Genomic DNA, 19,533 nt, shown 5'->3' with positions numbered 1-19,533 from the left:
TGATGCTATCTTAGCGGCTCTACTTGGCACATTAAACCCATCTTGTACTCCAGGCATGTTCAAAGAAATGCTAATCATTTGAATGCTGCTGCCGGACCCAGGGTTTGGGCAGCTATAGTCTAGGTCTCAGCAGCATGCTTATTATTATTATTATTATTATTATTGCACAGCAAATGCAATGCAATACACCGTAAAATACCCAAGTGGTGGAAAAAGAAGTGTCTTGCGACACATTGAGAGCTTGTAATAATAATAATAATATATACGATTTATATCAAAAACAGTTAAACCCCAGTATCTGTATTGTGGGGTAAGCTTTCGCAGAATATAGCAGATCGACAAGATCCTGCGAAAGCTTACCCCACAATAACAGATCAAGACAGAAAAGACACTAGCATCAACCGCTCAACGACAGCCACCACTCACAGTGGAGGAACTGGAGAGTTAATCTCGCAATCTCAAGATGTCCACCTACCAATTCAATGTAGGGACAAAAACGGAGTGGAAACAGTTCAGACATTTAAATGTAATTGCATTGCAGAACAAACTCAAAGACTTATAGGGCAGTCCTTCAGAATAGGATGGCGATATATTTCATTTTAAAAGTAACGGGTGTATGCCATTTTCGCCGCTGTTCTAGCCACTGGATCGAATTTAGATTTCCCCCAATCCGTGGAACCCATCCGGTTAAAAAAAAGGCTGTTAGCAGAATCTTATCTTGTGAGATAAGACATATCAAGTAGGTTGAGATCTCTGGTCATCTTGCTATTAGGGGAGAATGTTGAAAACATACAGGTGGAGACAACAGAGAGAGCGACAGACGGAGGGATACAGTTGGATGAGAGGGGCTGAGCGACGGCAGAGAGACAAATTGAGGATGAAGTTGGAGAAACGGGGAGAGAGCGAACAGCGAGTGTGGGGAGAATGTTAATGGAGGAGCGAGAGAGAGAGAGAGAGAGAGAGTGGAATGAGAAATGGAGGACATGAAGAAAACAGTCAAGGACGAGGAAGTCAATAATGCACAACATGCACGTCCTCTTGTTTAGAGGGCTGAAAGTGATTAACCCATTTAGACTTGAGGACGATTCTACTAAATGTCTTCTAAATCCTGACAGTTTTCTGAAAAAACATGTTTCTATGTCAGTGGTTCTCAAACATTTTCATGTCAAGGACCCCCACAAATATATGTAATTGGCCGCCGACCCCCATCTGAAAATATGTTGTTCCAGCCCCCCTCAAAGATTTGAGTTAAAAAACGTGTTGTCTCTGTGTGTCTCGTCTGGAGGAATGTCACACTAACTGGCCGAGGTCGGAGGCGATGCAAACGTGCGTTTGAGTGTGTGTGTGTGTGTGTGTGTGTGTGTGTGTGTGTGCGTGTGTGTGTGTGTGTGTGTGTGTGGCCGTGGTGTGCATGTCAAATTACACACACACACGTGTGTGTGCTCAGACAGAGACAGGCATACAGATAAATACAGCCACACACACACACACACACACACACACATGCACACCCGTGGGGGGTGGGCAATTATAGTGATAAATATCGTCAAGACGATGCAATGTCTTTTCAGAGATATTGTATATATCGGGATACAGTGAATGTGATTTATACTTTTTGTTAGCCAAAATTTAATTAAGTATTTTAGTCTAAATGGTCTGTCTGGTCCATTTTCCTTTTGTTACCGTGTAGGTGTAACTTGACAAATAACCATAAAAAAACACATATCGTGATACTGCTTGAAAAAATAGTGATATTATATTTTAGTTTTTCCATATCTCCCACCCCACACGCACGCACGCACGCACGCACGCACGCACGCACGCACGCACGCACGCACGCACGCACGCACGCACGCACGCACGCACACGCACACGCACACGCACACGCACGCACACACACACACACACACTGGTTCCCAGATAGCAGAATTATCAGCATGTCATAGAAGAGAACCAGCTGTACACACACATTATGCTTGGCTAAACTGCTGCTGGGCGCTATTATAAATGACTGGAGTGCAGGAATGAGAGAGAGCAGGACTTGGGTGGATAGATAAACAGACAGGGGAGGGCGAGAGAGAAAGAGAGAGTAAAAGCAGTTGCATTTCGTTGCGCTTCGGTGTCGTGCACACAAAATGGACTATCTACAAGCTCAAAACGTGTCGCAGTGTGACACGTTTGTGAGCTTGTAGATCGGCATTTTTAGCGCACGACACAGGCACACCTACCGTATATCGGCTTAGGGAGACAGAGAGAGCGAGAGAAGGAGTGCTGAAAGCCATAAACCTCACAGCAGCGCTGTGTGGCCTTCTCCGCCACACTAAATGCTCGCCAGACAAATTGCCTTGGCTGGTAGCGTGCAGGAGAAAAACAGTGTGACGCAGGACCTGGGAAACGAGCGACTGCACTGCTCCATCCTAACGGTTCGCTCCGTGCGGCCCAGGAATCACTTAACAGTCGCACACCGGCTCACCACACCTATAATGACACACTCTGCAGGACGCCTCTGTCCCTGCCGTGTGTGTGTGTGACTTGACACGAGGCTGAGAGGGATAGGACTAGAGACACGTCGGAGACGGACAGACGGAACGGCGGTGCCTGGAGGGGCTCCGGAGCCGACTGAATTACCACATTTATAATAATACAATCTTCTCTTGACCACCAATTGGGCCTCTGCATGTGCACTGCTGACGCCCCGGGCCTTTCCGGACTTTGAGCGGGATGAAAGCGAGAGCTTGTGTTTCCCGCTGTGCTCCACCTCGACACAAACATATGCAGCGCTCAGGAGGTCAGGCAGGGAACTGGAGACAAGACGGAGGAAAGTGAGAATGTGAAATGGAGAGAGAGAGAGAGAGAGTGAGACAAGGAGGGAAGAGGAAGGGAAAGGCAAGAAAAGAGAGATGAAGAGGTATCTAATATGCTTTTGGCGCTTTATTTAGAAGGAAAAACAGGGAGGCAGATGTAAAGGGAGAAGGAGCAGGGAGGTCAAGAAGACCTTGGGAGTGCAGTGTTGGCGTTGTCTTTGCCGTTCTGCTCGGGGCCGAAGCAGAAAAACACTGAGTATAGCACAGCCAGCGGTGGAAAGTTACAAAGTACATTTACTTAAGTACAATTTTGAGGTAGTTGCACTTGAGTATTTCTGATTTCCAATAGGCCTAGTTCTACTGCACTACATCTCAGGTCCAAATTGTACTTTTACTCCATGAGGCCTACATGACAGCTTCATAGTTATTAGTTATTTTGTAAATTTGGATTGTTATTACAAAACACAATAACCACTTCAGCAGTACAGTATATGCATTTCGGCCATTTGGAAATAGCAGATCTTCAAACTCACAATGCGTCGCATTGTGAGCTTGTAGATCCGCTATTTTAAAAATATCATACATTGGAAAACTTGAAACAGGACATTCTGCATTATGAGTACTTTTACTTTTGATACTAAAGTACATAAGCCAATACTAAGCCAATGCTTGTAACAGAGTATTTCTACCTTGCAGTATTGATACTTTTACTTAAGTAAAAAAAAATGAGTACTTTTTCTTAGATTTATTAGTATGAGCTTGAAATGACCATTAGGGCCTACAGCTGCAGGACTGGACTAAGCTGGCTCATTAGGTCTCAATGGGGCTTAGTTGGAATACATAGAAAACATTCCATACAAAGTGGAATTCCATGTAAGGCCTTCCACGGTTTATCCCACTTACAAGCCAGGACCCGGATGCTCTAGAAAGGGACAGGATTGAAGCGTGTCTCATCTTTATAGCAACAGTACACTTGAGGTTTGAGTTATATACCGGGAGAGTGGCACTTGTGAGCTGATCTACGACCACATATAGGCAATTAGTATAGATAATTAGTCGGGTCGTTATGAAAGTCACGTGGTCGCCTCCATAAGCGCAGCAGATGATGGGGGACATCGGGAGGACAAGGAGAGGGCGGGGAACAGGTTCACGGGTGACAGGAGAAACAGGAATCAGAGGGAGGATGCGCAGATGTGCTGGCTAGTCCCCCTGGGTCTGCAGCAGCAGTGGAGCGCATCATTAGGTGGGAAACTGGAAAATGGGGGAGTGTGTGTGTGTGTGTGTGTGTGTGTGTGTGTGTGTGTGTGTGTGTGTGTGTGTGTGTGTGTGTGTGTGTGTGTGTGCGTGTGCGTGTGTGGCAGGTGTGCCGTGTGGAATTCCGGGCACCATGATGATAACACATCACACACTAGAGCCCCAACATTAATCAAACGATAACATTCCACAAACCATGGCATCTTTGTGGGTTCCCTGTCTGGCTCCAGGGCCCCCGGAAACTTCTTAACATGTCATCCCTGCTCGGTGCCCCCGGCGGCAAGGGAACAGTGTGTGCCGTTGTCGGGATTTCACAGAGAATATATTATACAAGTCATGGAGGTGCTATAGCTATTAGCTAGTCCCCCTCAGGCCGAGGCCAGTGGAAGAGGTTTCAGTGGGAGAAGAGAATGCACACACGGGCAGTGGTGGAAAGTAACTGAATACATTTACTTAAGTACTGTGCTTTACTTAAGTATTTCCAATTTCCAATACTTCTAACTTCCAATTTCCAATACTTCTAACTCCACTACATCTCAAATCCAAATATTACTACTTTCACTTATTTATTTATTTGATGGATTTCGATCATTATTACAAAACATACAGTACATTAGCCACTTCATCCCTGTACCTGTATACATTTCGGCCATTTGAAAATAGCTGATCTACAACTTTTAGATCTGTTATTTTCAAATGATTATTTTTTTATCTGTAGAAAACTTTCAATGAGTACTTTTACTTTTGGTAGGCTACTTAAAGTAAATATTGAAGCCAATACTTTTGTACTTTTACGCAAGTACATTTTGAATTCTGGACCTTTTACCTTGGACCTTTAACTTACTTAAAGGAGCATTCAGTGATTTGGGTGATTTGGAAAACCACCCAGTCCGCCCCGGTAACAAAATGTGCACATGCACGCTCTACAGTGGGGGGAAGTGCAACAGGCCAACAGCATGTGCACCGAGGCCCGCCCACACGCGATCATGATTGGAGGAAGGCCCCTCTCATCCTGATTGGATGAAGGCTTTGCCACCCGCCACTAAAACTGAAACTAGGGTTTTTTGACCCCAGGGGCTCACTGGGGACAGGGAGGAACTCCTTATATGGTCAGCACACTCTATATAGTGGAGCAGATTACTGAAACGATTGTTCACTTGATCATACAAGCACCAAATTTGGCACACAAGTGCTTCAGAACCTACTCTCTCAGAAAAGTACGTTGTCCACTTGAAAAAACAAAATGGCCACCATTTTTCAAGATGGCCGCCTTTCAAAATGGTTTTAAACAGTGTTTGAACTATAGTTTGATTGAATAATCTTATTGTGATGGCCTATACATCAAAATGTATGTTTCTGAGTATGAGAAATCCAATTCAAAATGATTGAATATTATGATGATACAATGGGAATTAAACGAAAAGCTGGGGCAAATTAAGTCAATATTCCATAAGAATCTTTCACTTGGTGGTACAAGCACCACATTTGGCACACATGATGTCCAGGATGTATTTCTATGAAAAGTACCTTATCCAGCTGAAAATCCAAGATGGCTGCCAGTATTCAAGATGGCCGCCTCACCAAATGCAAGAAAACAAAACAACAAAAAGGTTTTCGAAGTAGAATTCAAATGTGTTAATGATCCAAACATCAAAATGAAAGTATTCTGACTGTAAGAACTTAATGGTGTTGGAATTGAATTCCAATATGGCCGCCAGTTTGCAAGATGCAGTTATTACGTGACTCAAAATTAGCGTTTTCGGAAGCTGTATATGATCATAGATATTGTTGAAGGGCAACATCATTCGTTGATCATGCATTGAAATGCTGTGATCAAGCTCTATAATTTTGTATAAAGAGTGATGTCAAAGCACAACCAGGACACACTGGTGACATCACTGCTGTGAGACTCTGCATGGGGTTCAGTGTCGGCTTGTAGCATAGCTGTAGTTGTGGTTTACTAACTGTTGTAGTGTACTCACTGTAGTTTGTTGTATACTTTAGTGTCCTAAATGCTAATTAGCCCCTGTATATATCTCCACTAGAAGTTTAGTTAGTTGTAGTATTGTAGTTAGATAGCCGCACCTGAATTGACAAGATGTGCCAGTGTGGGAGAGCTGAGACAAGGGGCTTCAGTTACCTGGATGGTGTACAGATCGCACAGGACTTAAATGGCACTGGATGAACGGTCGGGCTAGGTGTAGGGCACCAGATGCTTGAACCTAGATCAAGGTTCAAGGTTGGACTTTATTGTTACATCTTATGTACAGGTATATAAGAGTAAAACTTATTTTTAATTGGCTTCCTTACAGACAATGCAGCGGCATAGATATAATAGCATAATATTCAAACAACAAAAAACACAGCAAGCACAGCAAAACAAAGGGATAGAATAAAGAGTGCTAGAAAAATAGTAACATATGTACATGTTTCCCTGTAGTAGAAAAGTTAGGTAAACTCGCCCTGGTTCTTATCAGTTCGTTCATGTATCTGATTGTTTGGGGAAAGAAGCTTATTTGCAGTCTATTTCCAGTGGCTTCGAGACTGCGAAAAGGTTTTCCATGTGGCAGCATCTCAAACAGCCTGCGGTTGGGATGGCTTGGGTCCCTCATAATTCCACGACGAGCTTTGCTGACACAACGATCGTCATACAGGGCTTCGATGGGGGGGAGATCACATCCGCTGCACTGCACTCTTTGAATTTTTGCGTGTCCTTCACCAGGATCATTCTGAATTTCAGCTGCTCTCTTAGTGGAACGCTGGAGTTTCAGTTGCTAAACATTTGCCCGACAATTTTGGTGATACTTTGTACTGTTTTGCCTCAATGTATCCTCACTGCCACCTCCATCATCCAATCTGGATGAGTCTAACATGATGGGCAACAGGTGTATTGCCTGAAATACGGGGAGACTTCAACTCCTCTTTCGTATCTGTTTGACACTTCCTCCAATCAGTTTTAGTAGCGGAACATCTTGTGTTATACGGTTAAAGGCAGAGGGCTATATCCTTTTACCACCCAAACGTACAAAACCAAAGCACATTGAAATATGGGATGCATCTAGGTTCAAGCATCTGGTGTCCTACACCTAGCCCGACCATTCATCCAGTGCAAGTCCTGTGCGATCTGTACACCATCCAGGTAACTGAATCCCTGTTACCCTTGTCTCAGCTCTCCCACGCTGACACATCCTGTCAATTCAGGTGCGGCTATCAACTACAATGCTACAACTAACTAAACTTCTATTTGAGATATACAGTATACAGGGGCTTATTAGATAGCATTTAGGACACTAAAGTATACTACAAACTACAGTGAGTACACGACTACAACAGTTAGTAAACCACAACTACAGCTACGTTACAAGCCGACACTGAACCCCATGCGGAGTCTCACAGCAGTGATGTCACCAGTGTGTCCTGGTTGTGCTTTGACATCACTCTTATATACAAAATTACAAACCAATAGAGCTTGATCACAGCATTTCAATGAATGGTGATGTTGCCCTTCAACAATATCTGTGATCAGACAGCTTCCGAAAACGCAATTTTTGAGTTGCGTAATAGCCCCCATCTTGAAAACCGGCGGCCATATTGGAATTAAATTGACACCATCAGAATACATTCATTTTGATGTTTGGATCAATGTGTGGATCACACATTTCTGTTCACTAAAGTTCTACTTATTAATTTGACGAGGTGGCCATCTTGAAAACTGGTCGGCCATCTTGGATTCTCAGCTGGAAAACATAATTTTCCTAGAAAGTACATCCTGGACATCAATTGTGCCAAATCTGGTGCTTGTACCACCACATGAAGGATTATTATGGAATATGGACTTAATCTGCCGCACTTTATCATTTAATTCCCATTGTTTGTCCCACATCATCATAATATTCAATAATTTTGATGTTCTAAATGCAGAATTGGATTTATCATACTCAGAAACATATATTTTGATGTATATGCCATCAAAATAGGATTTTATAGCTCAATATAACTCAAACACTGTTTAAAACCACCTCGAATGGCGGCCATCTTGAAAAAGTGGTGTCCATTTTGTTTTTTCAAGTGGACAACGTACTTTTCTGAGAGAGTAGGTTCCGAAGCACTTGTGTGCCAATTTTGGTGCTTGTATGATCAAGTGAACGATTCTTATGATATATTGACTTAATCTGCTCCACTAATAGTAGGGAGGATTATCCAAAAAAAAAAAAAAAAAAGAAGTGATATTTGAATGAAGTGAAATCACTGAATATACCTTTAAATGTAGTACTTTTTCCACCACTGTGCACAGGGAGCTAACATGAGGAGAAGTCTATAGCCTATAGGTGACTGACGAAAGCCGAGAATGAGAATGACGGAATAATCCAGACAGTAGGGAATGAAGACAGAATGAAGACAGATGACAGAGTCGTTGGGTTATAGTCGTAGAAAGTTTAGAGGTAGATGAACAGATTATCGTGTGGAAAGAAACTAAAAAAGAGAGTTTGAGATGGGAGGACGTGACAGGTTTTAAAACTTCTCCCTAGCCGTTCTATTCTATAGTGTGATTCTAAGGTGTGTGGGGGGTGGCGGTGAAGCAAGTTTCCACTTTGTGGAAGTCAAGTTGACCTCTTTCACTCCAACACTGACTCCATACAGAGGCAGCCTAAATGCCTGTCAGTCAGACACTGTCAGAGAGAGAGAGAGAGCGAGAGAGAGAGAGAGAGGGGGGTGACCCAGATGGAGACTAAGCAATAGACAGGCTGGCAAAGTATAAGAATGCAGAAGAGACGAGGCATCTAGTGAAGAAACAAAAAGGAATTTACCACTGTACACCTCCTCGCATGATGAATAGCAAAATCAGCCGATCTACAAGCTCACAATGCAACACGTGACGTGACACATTGTGAGCTTGTCGATATTATACATTATACATACATACATAACATTTTGGGAACAGTTTCCCCTATGACATCAGGCCAACAATATAGGGACACCAACTTAAAATGTGTTATATGGTTAAAGGACGTATATAGACAACTTTTAAGCCAAAATTTAAATTTAATTTATTTTAAATACTAAAATATCTAAAAAAAAACATATTACACATATAAAAACCCCAGGAAAGTGTTTATTGTGTCCTAAACATCATTAAAATAAGATCTGGTTGGGTTGAAGTGGCCCTTTTCTACTACTGTGTGTATGTACATCAATGGTAGCACTGAGCAGGAGACCCACAGAGAGGTGGGTGTGGAACCAGCCTGGCCTCAGTGTCTGGCTGGGGGTGCAGGAGACCCACAGAGAGGTGGGTGTGGAACCAGCCTGGCCTCAGTGTCTGGCTGGGGGTGCAGGAGACCCACAGAGAGGTGGGGGTGGAACCAGCCTGGCCTCAGTGTCTGGCTGGGTGGGGGGGATAATCGGGAGGCCTCGTCCCTTCCTATGAATGCTAAGTTCCTCCTGGAGAAGCCGTTGTGAACAAGCCGTCCTGCAGCAATCGGAGGGGCAGTCAACAGGAACGTGATGTGTCACTGTGTGTGTGTGTGTGTGTGTGTGTGTGTGTGTGTGTGTGTGTGTGTGTGTGTGTGTGTGTGTGTGTGTGTGTGTGTGTGTGTGTGTGTGTGTGTGCGCGTGCGCGCGCGTGCGTGCGTGCGTGCGTGCGTGAGAGAGTATCAGTGATGAAGGATGTATGCGTCTGGTGTCCATAGCGAACTAGAGAGGCTGAGTCACCCTCTGCTTGCCACACACGCACGCACGCACGCACGCACGCACGCACGCACGCACGCACGCACGCACACACACACACACACACACACACACACACACCACTCCAGACCCCCCCCCCCCCCCCCACATGCTTTCAATATCCCACCTTAACTCAAGTCCTCACTACCTATACTTGAGATTAATTTATTTCACATCGAACTATATATGATGCCTTCAGGTTGCTGATTTTATTTGTGTTGAAAAATCAACCTGGTTTTGAAAAAATAATGATGTCACTTCATCACCTCGATCCTTTTAATCACGCTCCCATCTCAAAAGATTTTGTTCCAGGGACCCATAATAACTATAATATCATTCTACTACAAGTCATCCTCACCACCCACCCCATGTTCTTGTTTTTGTCAAGACCTTTCCTTAGCATGGAGGTGGAGGTACAACCCAATGCACAGCAAAACCACCTGAGCTTTTTCGTTTTTGAAAATATCTCTACTTTACACGGTCTCGTTTACATAAATCTCTCTGTACGGTAGCTGACGTGACGTGGGCAGCCAAAAACTATGTTTGTCTTGTCCACATGGGGACACATAAACGCAGTTTTTAAGTGGTGCAACCACTTAATTACGGAGCTTTGTGTGTCTCTGCCTGGGTCTGTCCCTGGCTGGCTGGCTGGCTGGGTCTGTCTGAGCACGAAAATAGCGTTTGGTTGGTTTTCACTGTTGCGCAGCCTAACACGCACTCACACACACACACACACACACACACACACACACACACACACACACACACACACACACACACACACACACACACACACACACACACATTAACTGTATATATGATGATTTCGGGTGTGACAGTACAGTACAGTACAGTACAGTACAGTACAGTACAGTACAGTACAGTACAGTACAGTACAGTACAGTACAGTAGAGGGACCCCCACACGGTAACTCTGTCATTTCTCGACCGATTCAGACGCGGGGCGAATCACCGGAACCGGGCCGGCACCCTGGGCGCGTTCATGTGGGTCTGGAAGCACACAGAGTTGCACCACTTACTTCACACGGGTGTGATTTTATTAAAAATCGACACTGTGGCCGGAGTTTTTAAACAGATTTGTTTTTATGGGCTAAAAATGTAAAAAGCTCAGTTAAAAAACAAAAAAAACACTGCACTACACACAATTCTTTCTATTTTGCAAAATCGTCATGAATACAATACATAGAACACTGCCATTCAAATGGCTAAACTTACATTACCAAGCACATCAGACAGATAGCCTAGAGCAGCACAGGTACGCTGTTATCTGGGACAACACAAGTTTCCGCCGCTCTGGTCTGGAACTGCTTCATTGATCACCCACAACTTTCAGTTCCTTATCTCCCACAATACGCACGTTTTCTCAGTCTGATTGAGGAGCTTGCCTCTGCCCGGAGATGGAACATGTATGAGCACAATCCGTATGCACGGGTACCACTGGCTACAGGCTATGGAGGAGACACATGGTGATATACTGCAGCTGCTGAGGCATTTCAGGCACATTCACCATTCTAGTCTAGGAGATACGTCCTCTGCTGCTTGGCCATGGAGAACATTGTTTATGAGGTCTTTTGGCCAGACAGGAGCCAAAGACAGGATGCAGCCTAGCCTAGTTATTTATTTTTCCTGTAAAGAAATGTGATTTTTTTTTCTCCCCCTGTACAGGGCCCATGTGTTTGTTCTGTAGTACAGAACAAACACAACTGGATATGTCAAATATTTGTACAGAATCTGTACAAATATTTGACATATCCAGTTGTGTTTGTTGAGATGTAGTCTACAGTAAAGAAGAAAATAAATATTTTTGTTGTTGCTAGTATACACATCATTAGTCGATTACTCAATTGGTTGATTGAAAGAAAATTTATCAGCACCTATTTGATCAATCAATTGTTAAATTTTTTACCAAAACACCAAAAATGTTACCAAAAATGATCAGGTTTCAACTTCTCAAATGTGAATACTTTCTACAAGTCCATCTATTCCGGGGAATGTGCCCCAAACTATGCACTGACTTGAGACATTGGCCCTCAAGTGGCAGTACCGATATGAACAATGATCATAAATAGCTTAAAATGACTGAGGAAAAGTTACAAATCAATGATGTGCCAAACTAGAAAGGTGTGTTCAGTAACGCACATTTCTCCACTAGGAGGCATGCCCTAATAACTAGCCTGGGATCAATCATTGTGTGTGTGTGTGTGTGTGTGTGTGCGTGCGTGCGTATGTGTGTGAATCACTTGAGATGGAGAAAGAAAAAAGAGAGAGATTATCTCAACCCATACATACACAACACATGTAACTACTTAAATTCAGTATGGATGTCTCGATCAAATCATCACAAAAAAAGATTCTCGCTCGGCCACATGTGGCTACATTTCTGTACATGATTTCAAGATGGCACTCTATTAGGCTTAATTAGTATTGGTGCAAAGATACAGACTTTGATCACTTCAGTTCCATTATTACCTAATTCTGTTGGAACAGAACGGGCCATCTGTTCTTGAAGTGATGCTGGCTTCTTGGATGAATGCTTCCTGTCACCTGCAGGCAAACGTGCAAGTATTTTTGTCTGCGCCTGCGGTGACCTCTTCATTGTTCCTTATCCCAATCTCTGTCAGAAGCTCTGCTCTCTCTTTTTGCAGGCTGTCCAGACTTGTCTCACCAGTAAGGAAGGACATGGATCAAACTTAGCCTCAGCCCATTTTGGCCTCACACTTCACTTTCTTAGCTGGGAAAGCATCTGTCTGTAGTAGCTTTAGAGTACAGGGAGTTCACTGACAGCCCTGCTGGACATCCCTGCAGTACACTTCTAGTTTCCTATCTTGTACTTCAGTCAGTGTGTTTCCAACCGTGGCAAGTGGCAACCATTTATCTAAAACCAATGTTTTGATTAAAGACTGTGTGTGTGTGTGTGTGTGTGTGTGTGTGTGTGTGTGTGTGTGTGTGTGTGTGTGTGTGCGTGCGTGCGTGCGTGCGTGCGTGCGTGCGTGCGTGCGTGCGTGCGTGCGTGCGTGCGTGCGTGCGTGCGTGCGTGCGTGCGTGCGTGCGTGCGTGCGTGACCTTGTGTGGAGTCTGTGGACACTGTTCTGGTCCTCGAAAATATGGAGATCAGGGCTATTTCACGAATTGCATATGGGCTTATAGTGACTGGTTACATTTATGGTTTGTTTTAGGGTAAGGGATAGTGATTTTGAGGTTATGTTGCGATTAGGTTATGGTATATGGTTTGGGTTTTTAATGAAATGTTTGACTTAATGTCCCCACAAAGATAGTAAGCAGGTGTGTCCTTGTGGACCGTGGGTTCTTCTATGAGAAATGTTCCGCTCAGAGTTGAGTTAAACAGCCTCGAGAGGATTTTAACTGGAACATGTTGTTGTAGGGTTCATTTCTGTTTTACGAGAATCCTCCCTCTTTTTTCCGAGAGGGAGCGAAGCTTCAATGACTCATTTCCTATTTTGTTTTATATTCAAGCCAAAGACTTTGCATGAGTCTAATCTGGCTATTGGGTCCATCTCATATCTCCACTTCGCCCACATCTTATCCTGTCATTCCACCACTCTCGGTTCCAATTTCGTTGTATTCAAAGTGTTCAAAACCACAAATATGACCGCTCCAAATCCAATTTGTCATCTTTATTTTGCTCCGCTCCCCCGGGAAAAACGCATGCGTGCACGCACACATGCACACACGCCGGACACAATTCACATCCTATTTTATCCCTCTGTCATCCTCTGTCATCCATCTCCTGCTGTACCAACAGGCAATGCCTATATACTTTAAACAGCACTGACATTTAATTCAGTTGTGAATATTGACTAATGGCTTACTCTCTCCCTGTGTCTTCTTGCTGTACCTCTCTTTCACAATCTCTTTCTGTATACTGCCTCTTATTACGACATCCCATTACTCCGACTACATCTTTCTTTGTCTCTGTCTTTCTGTCTCTCTGTCTCTCTGTCTCTCTCTCTCTCTCTCTCTCTCTCTCTCTCTCTCTGTCTCTACCCAGTGATGTAAAGTAACTAAGTTTATTCACTCAAGTACTTTCTGTGCCACTAGGTGGCCGCAGAAGGATAGTTAAGCTGTGCCAGCGCTTGCGTTCACTTTAAGAGGATCAGTTTCATATCCACTGTACCAGCCTGCAGACTCTCATTGTAAACATTTACATGTCGGGAGCTGATGGATAATTTTACAACAGCTGTGACACTCACCATTTGTAAATCTACCAGTCACCATTAGTAATCCTCCCATCCTGCAGATGTCGCTAATATTCACTTTTGTAAACCTCTGACCCCAAAATAGAATACTTCCTGATGTCAAAAGGTTGTTTTGAATGCTGTACTATTTAATGCTGCCACTGATGTCGTGTCAGTGGGAGACTTTTTCGATGCTCTATTGGACGTACATTCCTTCTCCCCCGAAAATATATTGGAATATAAAACAATCAATGTCTTAAAATTATCCATCGGGAGCGAGGCGAGACAAAGTTACAAATGACATCCGAATTTTGGATGAATGACAACCACCAAGGGCAGCGCTCGTAGTTTTAGAGTTATGGAGCTTTGAAAATCCTGCTTGTAAGCCGAGGTAAATGGAGAGGAGTTGTAAATATCCCATAGCTGGTGGTGACGGAGGCGTTGCATAGCAACTGGACCAATGTTAAAAGCTGCTTTGGTGCTCAACCGCTTCATATATGGAGTATACGGGGGTATAGGTACATGGTACATATTTGTACCTGGCTGATAATGTCCCATAGCTGGGGGGTACGAATATATATGTACTTAGCAAAAAAAAGAGTTAAGTAAGATTTTGAGGTATATATATTTTTTAACTTGAGTATTTCCAATTTTCAATAGGCCTACTCTTACTTCTACTCCACTACATCTCAGAGGCAAACTTTTAAAACTTTAGTTACTATAGTAACTAAAGTTTTCAAAAAGTAACTATACAGTAGTTTAACCACTTCAACCCTATAATACTTCATGAAAGGCTATAGTAATTTGGCTAGTTGGCTAGTTTGGCTATAGTTTTTATAAATATCGACTTTGTGTAGAAATGGGACATTCTGCAAAGTATGAGTATATTACTATATATATATAACTTTTTAATTCTGCATTTTCACTTGTATTTATATTGATATTTTTACAAAAAATGCAGTACTTCAACAATGTCCCTGCCTCTCTCTCTCTCTCTCTCTCTCTCTCTCTGTGTTCCTGCAGTATCCCGGGTTCAGCGGTGTGTGCGTTTGACATGGAGCAGCTGGCCTCGGTGTTTGAGGGGAGGTTCAAGGAGCAGAAATCGCCAGAGTCAATCTGGACAGCTGTTCCAGATGAAAACATCCCCAAGCCAAGGTACAGATGTGCTGTGGTAGCTTTAATTTACCTCCATAGACACAACAAGTTAAGAGCATTATAGTCTAGAAATTAAGCTACACTATATATTCATAGTGTGTTCCTCAAGTTGTTAAGTTTGTAATAAATTGCACCTACTGGCAAATCAGTAAACAAAGTAGTATTGCTGCTAGACCCTTAACCCATTAAGACCTGAGGCCAAATGCCTTCAGTGGTTCTCAAACCTTTTTGTGCCAAGGACCCCCGAAATGATTTATATTTGGCTGCGGACCCCCATCTGAACATGTTTTGTGCCAGGGTGCCATTTTTCAAGATGTTTCAAAAATATTCAGATCTGCCATTTGTTTTAGAACCACTGTTCTAAACCACTGTTCTAAGAGGGTTTTTTTTAAACCTATGTTGCTATGAAACTTGCAACCAATCGCAGAATCCCAAACAGACAGTCCACACCCAGGCGCCGAGCCATGACCCCTAGCAATGGTATTGTCACAGTCCCTCCTGGATATGGGATAGAAACAGCGGACAGTGACTGTGACTCATCAAAGGTGATGAGTGGAGATTGTTTTCAGTTTCCATAGTGCTACATGTCAGCAATGCATACTATTATATTAGATTGTATACTCTTATAGATAAATAATAAATAACTACGCTCTCTTTCCTTTCTCTTTGCTCGCTCTATTTTTGGTAGAGAGGGAGAGAGAGAGAAAGAGAGAGAGGACAACATGTGTATCTTTACACAGGTAGATTTGTGTGAGCAATATGTTTGTGTGATCAAACTTGCGATGCAACTTGTTGCTTCAAGTTCAATCTCTTGCAACAAGGAATGGCACCGCACCATAGTGAGCATTAGTGAGGATATGGGGATGATTTTGAAAAATCACACCCGTGTGAACTGAGTGGTGCAACTCCGTGTGGGGGTCCCCGGAACTTCCAGACCCACAGGAACGCGCCCAGGTTGCCAGCCCGGTTCCGGCGAGCCGCCCCGCGTCCGAAAATGACAGAGTTACTGTGTGGGGGAATTAGCATTTAGCAGACCTCTCTCTCTCTCTCTCTCTCTCTCTCTCTCTCATATTAGCAGGCAACAGTGCAACACTATCTCTCTCTCTCTGTTTCTAGCACAACAGCACCACTTTTGCCCCTATTGGTACTCTAAACATTGTGTTAGGACATAGTCACATAGGTTAGGACATAGGGACATTGCTGTTCCTTGGAGTGGTTGCACCACTCAAAAAAGGCTAAATGTTCCTTTAAGGCTAGGTTAGGTTTTAGACCATAGAACTAAGGATGACCCGCCTGAGAGACATGCTTCCTGTGTTGCATCAGGGTACAAACATTCTTGCAGTCTTTCCCCAGATTCAGTGGAAGCCAGGCCTGTAGTAGCATGGCTGTGTTCTGCAGATGGAGTTAATTTCACTTCTGGTGGAGATGGATGGGTGTGTTGATTGATTGCACAGAGGAATTGCTGCTCCCAGTCCAGCCGCTACTGTGCCAAACTTGCAAACTTGTATATATTGCACATTATATCATAACGTTGCATCATCCATGTTACTGCCTTTAATTAAAGGAAAAGAGCTCCCTGTCTGATGCCAACACTGCTGTGAATCTGTGTGTCTGTTTAACCTCCCACCCCCGCCTCCCCCATGCAGGCCCGGTGGCTGTGCTGTCCAAGGTTCCAGGTTCAATTCGTCCAACTCCTTCCCGGACGAGATGCTCAACTTTGTGAAGACTCATCCTCTGATGGATGAGGCCGTCCCCTCTCTGGGACAGAGACCATGGATAGTCCGAACCATGGTCAGGTGAGGAGGCTGCACTCATACTGTACATACACTACATACACTAACGTGCGTGCGTGCGTGCGTGCGTGCGTGCGTGCGTGCGTGCGTGCGTGCGTGCGTGCGTGCGTGCGTGCGTGCGTGCGTACGTACGTGCGTACGTGCGTGCGTGCGTAGAGAGACAGAGAGAGAGAGACACGCACACACGCATGTGTCTCTCTCTCTCTCTCTCTCTCTGTCTCTCTACTCTGTCTGTCTGTCTGTCTGTCTGTCTGTCTCTGTCTCTGTCTCTGTCTCTGTCTCTCTCTCTCTCTCTCTCTCTCTCTCTCTCTGTGTTCATGCCCTCTCTACCATCTAATATATTATTTATGCATACACAGTATGGACAGCCACAGGGTGATTACAGAGCCTGGCTGTGCTAGAACATCCACTCACATTAAAATCCACAGTCTTCATTTTACCATGTGAGTGTTAAAATGGACAGGCCCATTATTTAGGTTTAGGTTACTTAGGTTGATTTAGATTTTACACTCCGAGATAAATGAACACGGAGCATTTTACTGAGCTGAAGCCTGTGTGGTTCCGCTGCCCGCCCCCCATTGTTCAGAAAACAAATCCATTTAGTTGACTGATATTATTAATGACCAAACGCCCAGCGTAATTAGTTTGTTATGCAAATGTGATGAATATTGTTTTGCTCCATGGGATTCATTTCATTATGCGGAGGTTGAGGAGAGAATGCCAAGCAAGGCATTTGAACACACTGGAGCCTGGACAGCATTTTGCGTATTAACTAGCAACCCATAATGCACTTAAATGAATTGGAAAGCTTCCCGTTGGGGTGATTCATTGGATCCATAGATGAACGAATGAATGACTGCAGTGGACAGATAGAGTAAATTAATGACATACCATCTTTTACGGTGGTTCTCAACCTGGGGGTATGAGATTAGCTTAATTGACTGCCATTGACGCATACAGTATACTATATACGTCATTTCAATTCAACACTCAGGGCTATATCTTGCGCCACCCCTTAACCGTTTCCGTACATAGGACGTCGCCACGCATCCTAGGGGTCCCAATCGACGCGTACATCCGACGTGTGAGGACGTCCTAGCGCATCCTCAATGATACGGGGCGAGATAAGAATATTTATTTCAGAAAACTGGAGGATTTAGGAAAAAAAATAAAAAATTCGAGGTCAGACCTAAATGGGTTAGGAAGCGGACACCCGGAAATAACGTGTTGAAAAAAAAATCCAAGATGGTTTAGTCTATTATTATAGGATTTATATAAAAAGAATCTCTGATTTCTGTATGCTATATTCAACTGCCAAACAACTAAAGAACAAAACATTGCGGTAAAACACTTTTTTCCCCAATGAAAGTAGAGAGAGACTGGTTGGAATTCTTTATCAGCCACTATACATTTTGGAATTCTACTCACATAGGGACGGCCATAGCTGAATGGTTATAGAGCTCGCCTGGGAAGGCAAAGATCCCAGGTTCGATAGCAGCCCTCAGCAATGGTAAATGGTGCATTTATATAGCGCTTTAATCCAAAGCGCTGTACATAGATTGTGCATTCACACACACATTCATATACCGATAGCAGAGGAAACAATGCGAGTCTTGCTTAAGGACACATCAACACTAACTCTGGGGGAGCCCGGGATCGAACTGGGAACCATCCGGCCGCTCTACCAGCCCCTCCACCCCTGATCCACTGCCGCCCCATGCAATGTGCGGATGTGTCAAACTGAGCAAGACACTTAACCCCTCCCCGAGCACTTCACACCGACAGCTGTTTACTGCTCCTAGGATGGGTAAAATACAGGACACATTTCACATTATGTGCAAATATACAGTGACAAAAAACACCCCAAGGAGTGGGGCCCAAATTATTATTATATTATTGTCCCACCCCCTAGCGACCGGAGGTCACATGGCGAGATTAACCAACCTTTTTAGACATGTGTCGGGGGTCAAATCTCAAATGACAGGTTAAGGTTTTTTTTAAAACCAATCATGTTGCTTATACAAGGTCATGTGAGGGGGTTGGCCCTAGGGCTTTCAAAATTGCGGCGTTCTCCGAGACATAAAAGGCGATAGCTCTTGTTACATGAGTTGTATTCCAAGATTTAGTTTTTGCTCTACTCCAAGAATCAGTAAAATAAATGAAACCTATAATTTATGCTGATTACAGTAACCAGTATTGATGTTTTAAAAATCTTTATTTAATCAGAAGGAAGTCGGCTGAGCACCGATACTTTTACACCGACAGCGTACACATTCATACCGATGCACTTCCCCTTTACAACGGCTATACCATAGGGGCGGCGGTGGCTCAGGGGTAGAGTGGCTGGATGGTAACCGCAAGGTTGCCAGCTCGAACCCGGGCTCCCCCAGAGTTAGTGTCAAAGTGTCCTTGAGCAAGACACTGAACCCCTAATTGCTGTTCTGGTTGGTGCCTTGCATGGTTTCCGCCGCCATCAGTGTATGAATGGGTGAATGTAATGCACAATCTATGTAAAGCGCCTTGGATAAAGGCGCTATATAAATGCACCATTTACCATCTGTTGATCTCAAGGTTCAAGGTTACATTT

General features: G+C 43.8%; 1 protein-coding gene across 1 annotated transcript in view; it reads left to right on the top strand.

Annotated features, from left to right (window-relative positions):
- The window catches only part of sema6bb (sema domain, transmembrane domain (TM), and cytoplasmic domain, (semaphorin) 6Bb), a 196,013-nt gene that overhangs the window by 136,183 nt on the left and 40,297 nt on the right, over positions 1 to 19,533 (top strand). The window contains exons 11-12 of the mRNA XM_079506728.1: positions 15,022 to 15,153; positions 16,800 to 16,949. Coding sequence (XP_079362854.1) covers positions 15,022 to 15,153; positions 16,800 to 16,949 — 282 coding nt within the window. The remainder of the gene's footprint in view (positions 1 to 15,021; positions 15,154 to 16,799; positions 16,950 to 19,533) is intronic.

This window comes from Electrona antarctica, assembly GCF_951216825.1.
Source record: "Electrona antarctica genome assembly, chromosome: 7".
NCBI classification, from domain to species: domain Eukaryota; kingdom Metazoa; phylum Chordata; class Actinopteri; order Myctophiformes; family Myctophidae; genus Electrona; species Electrona antarctica.
The sequence above is the reverse complement of the archived record's forward strand: the minus strand, read 5'-3'. Positions and strand labels throughout refer to the sequence as shown.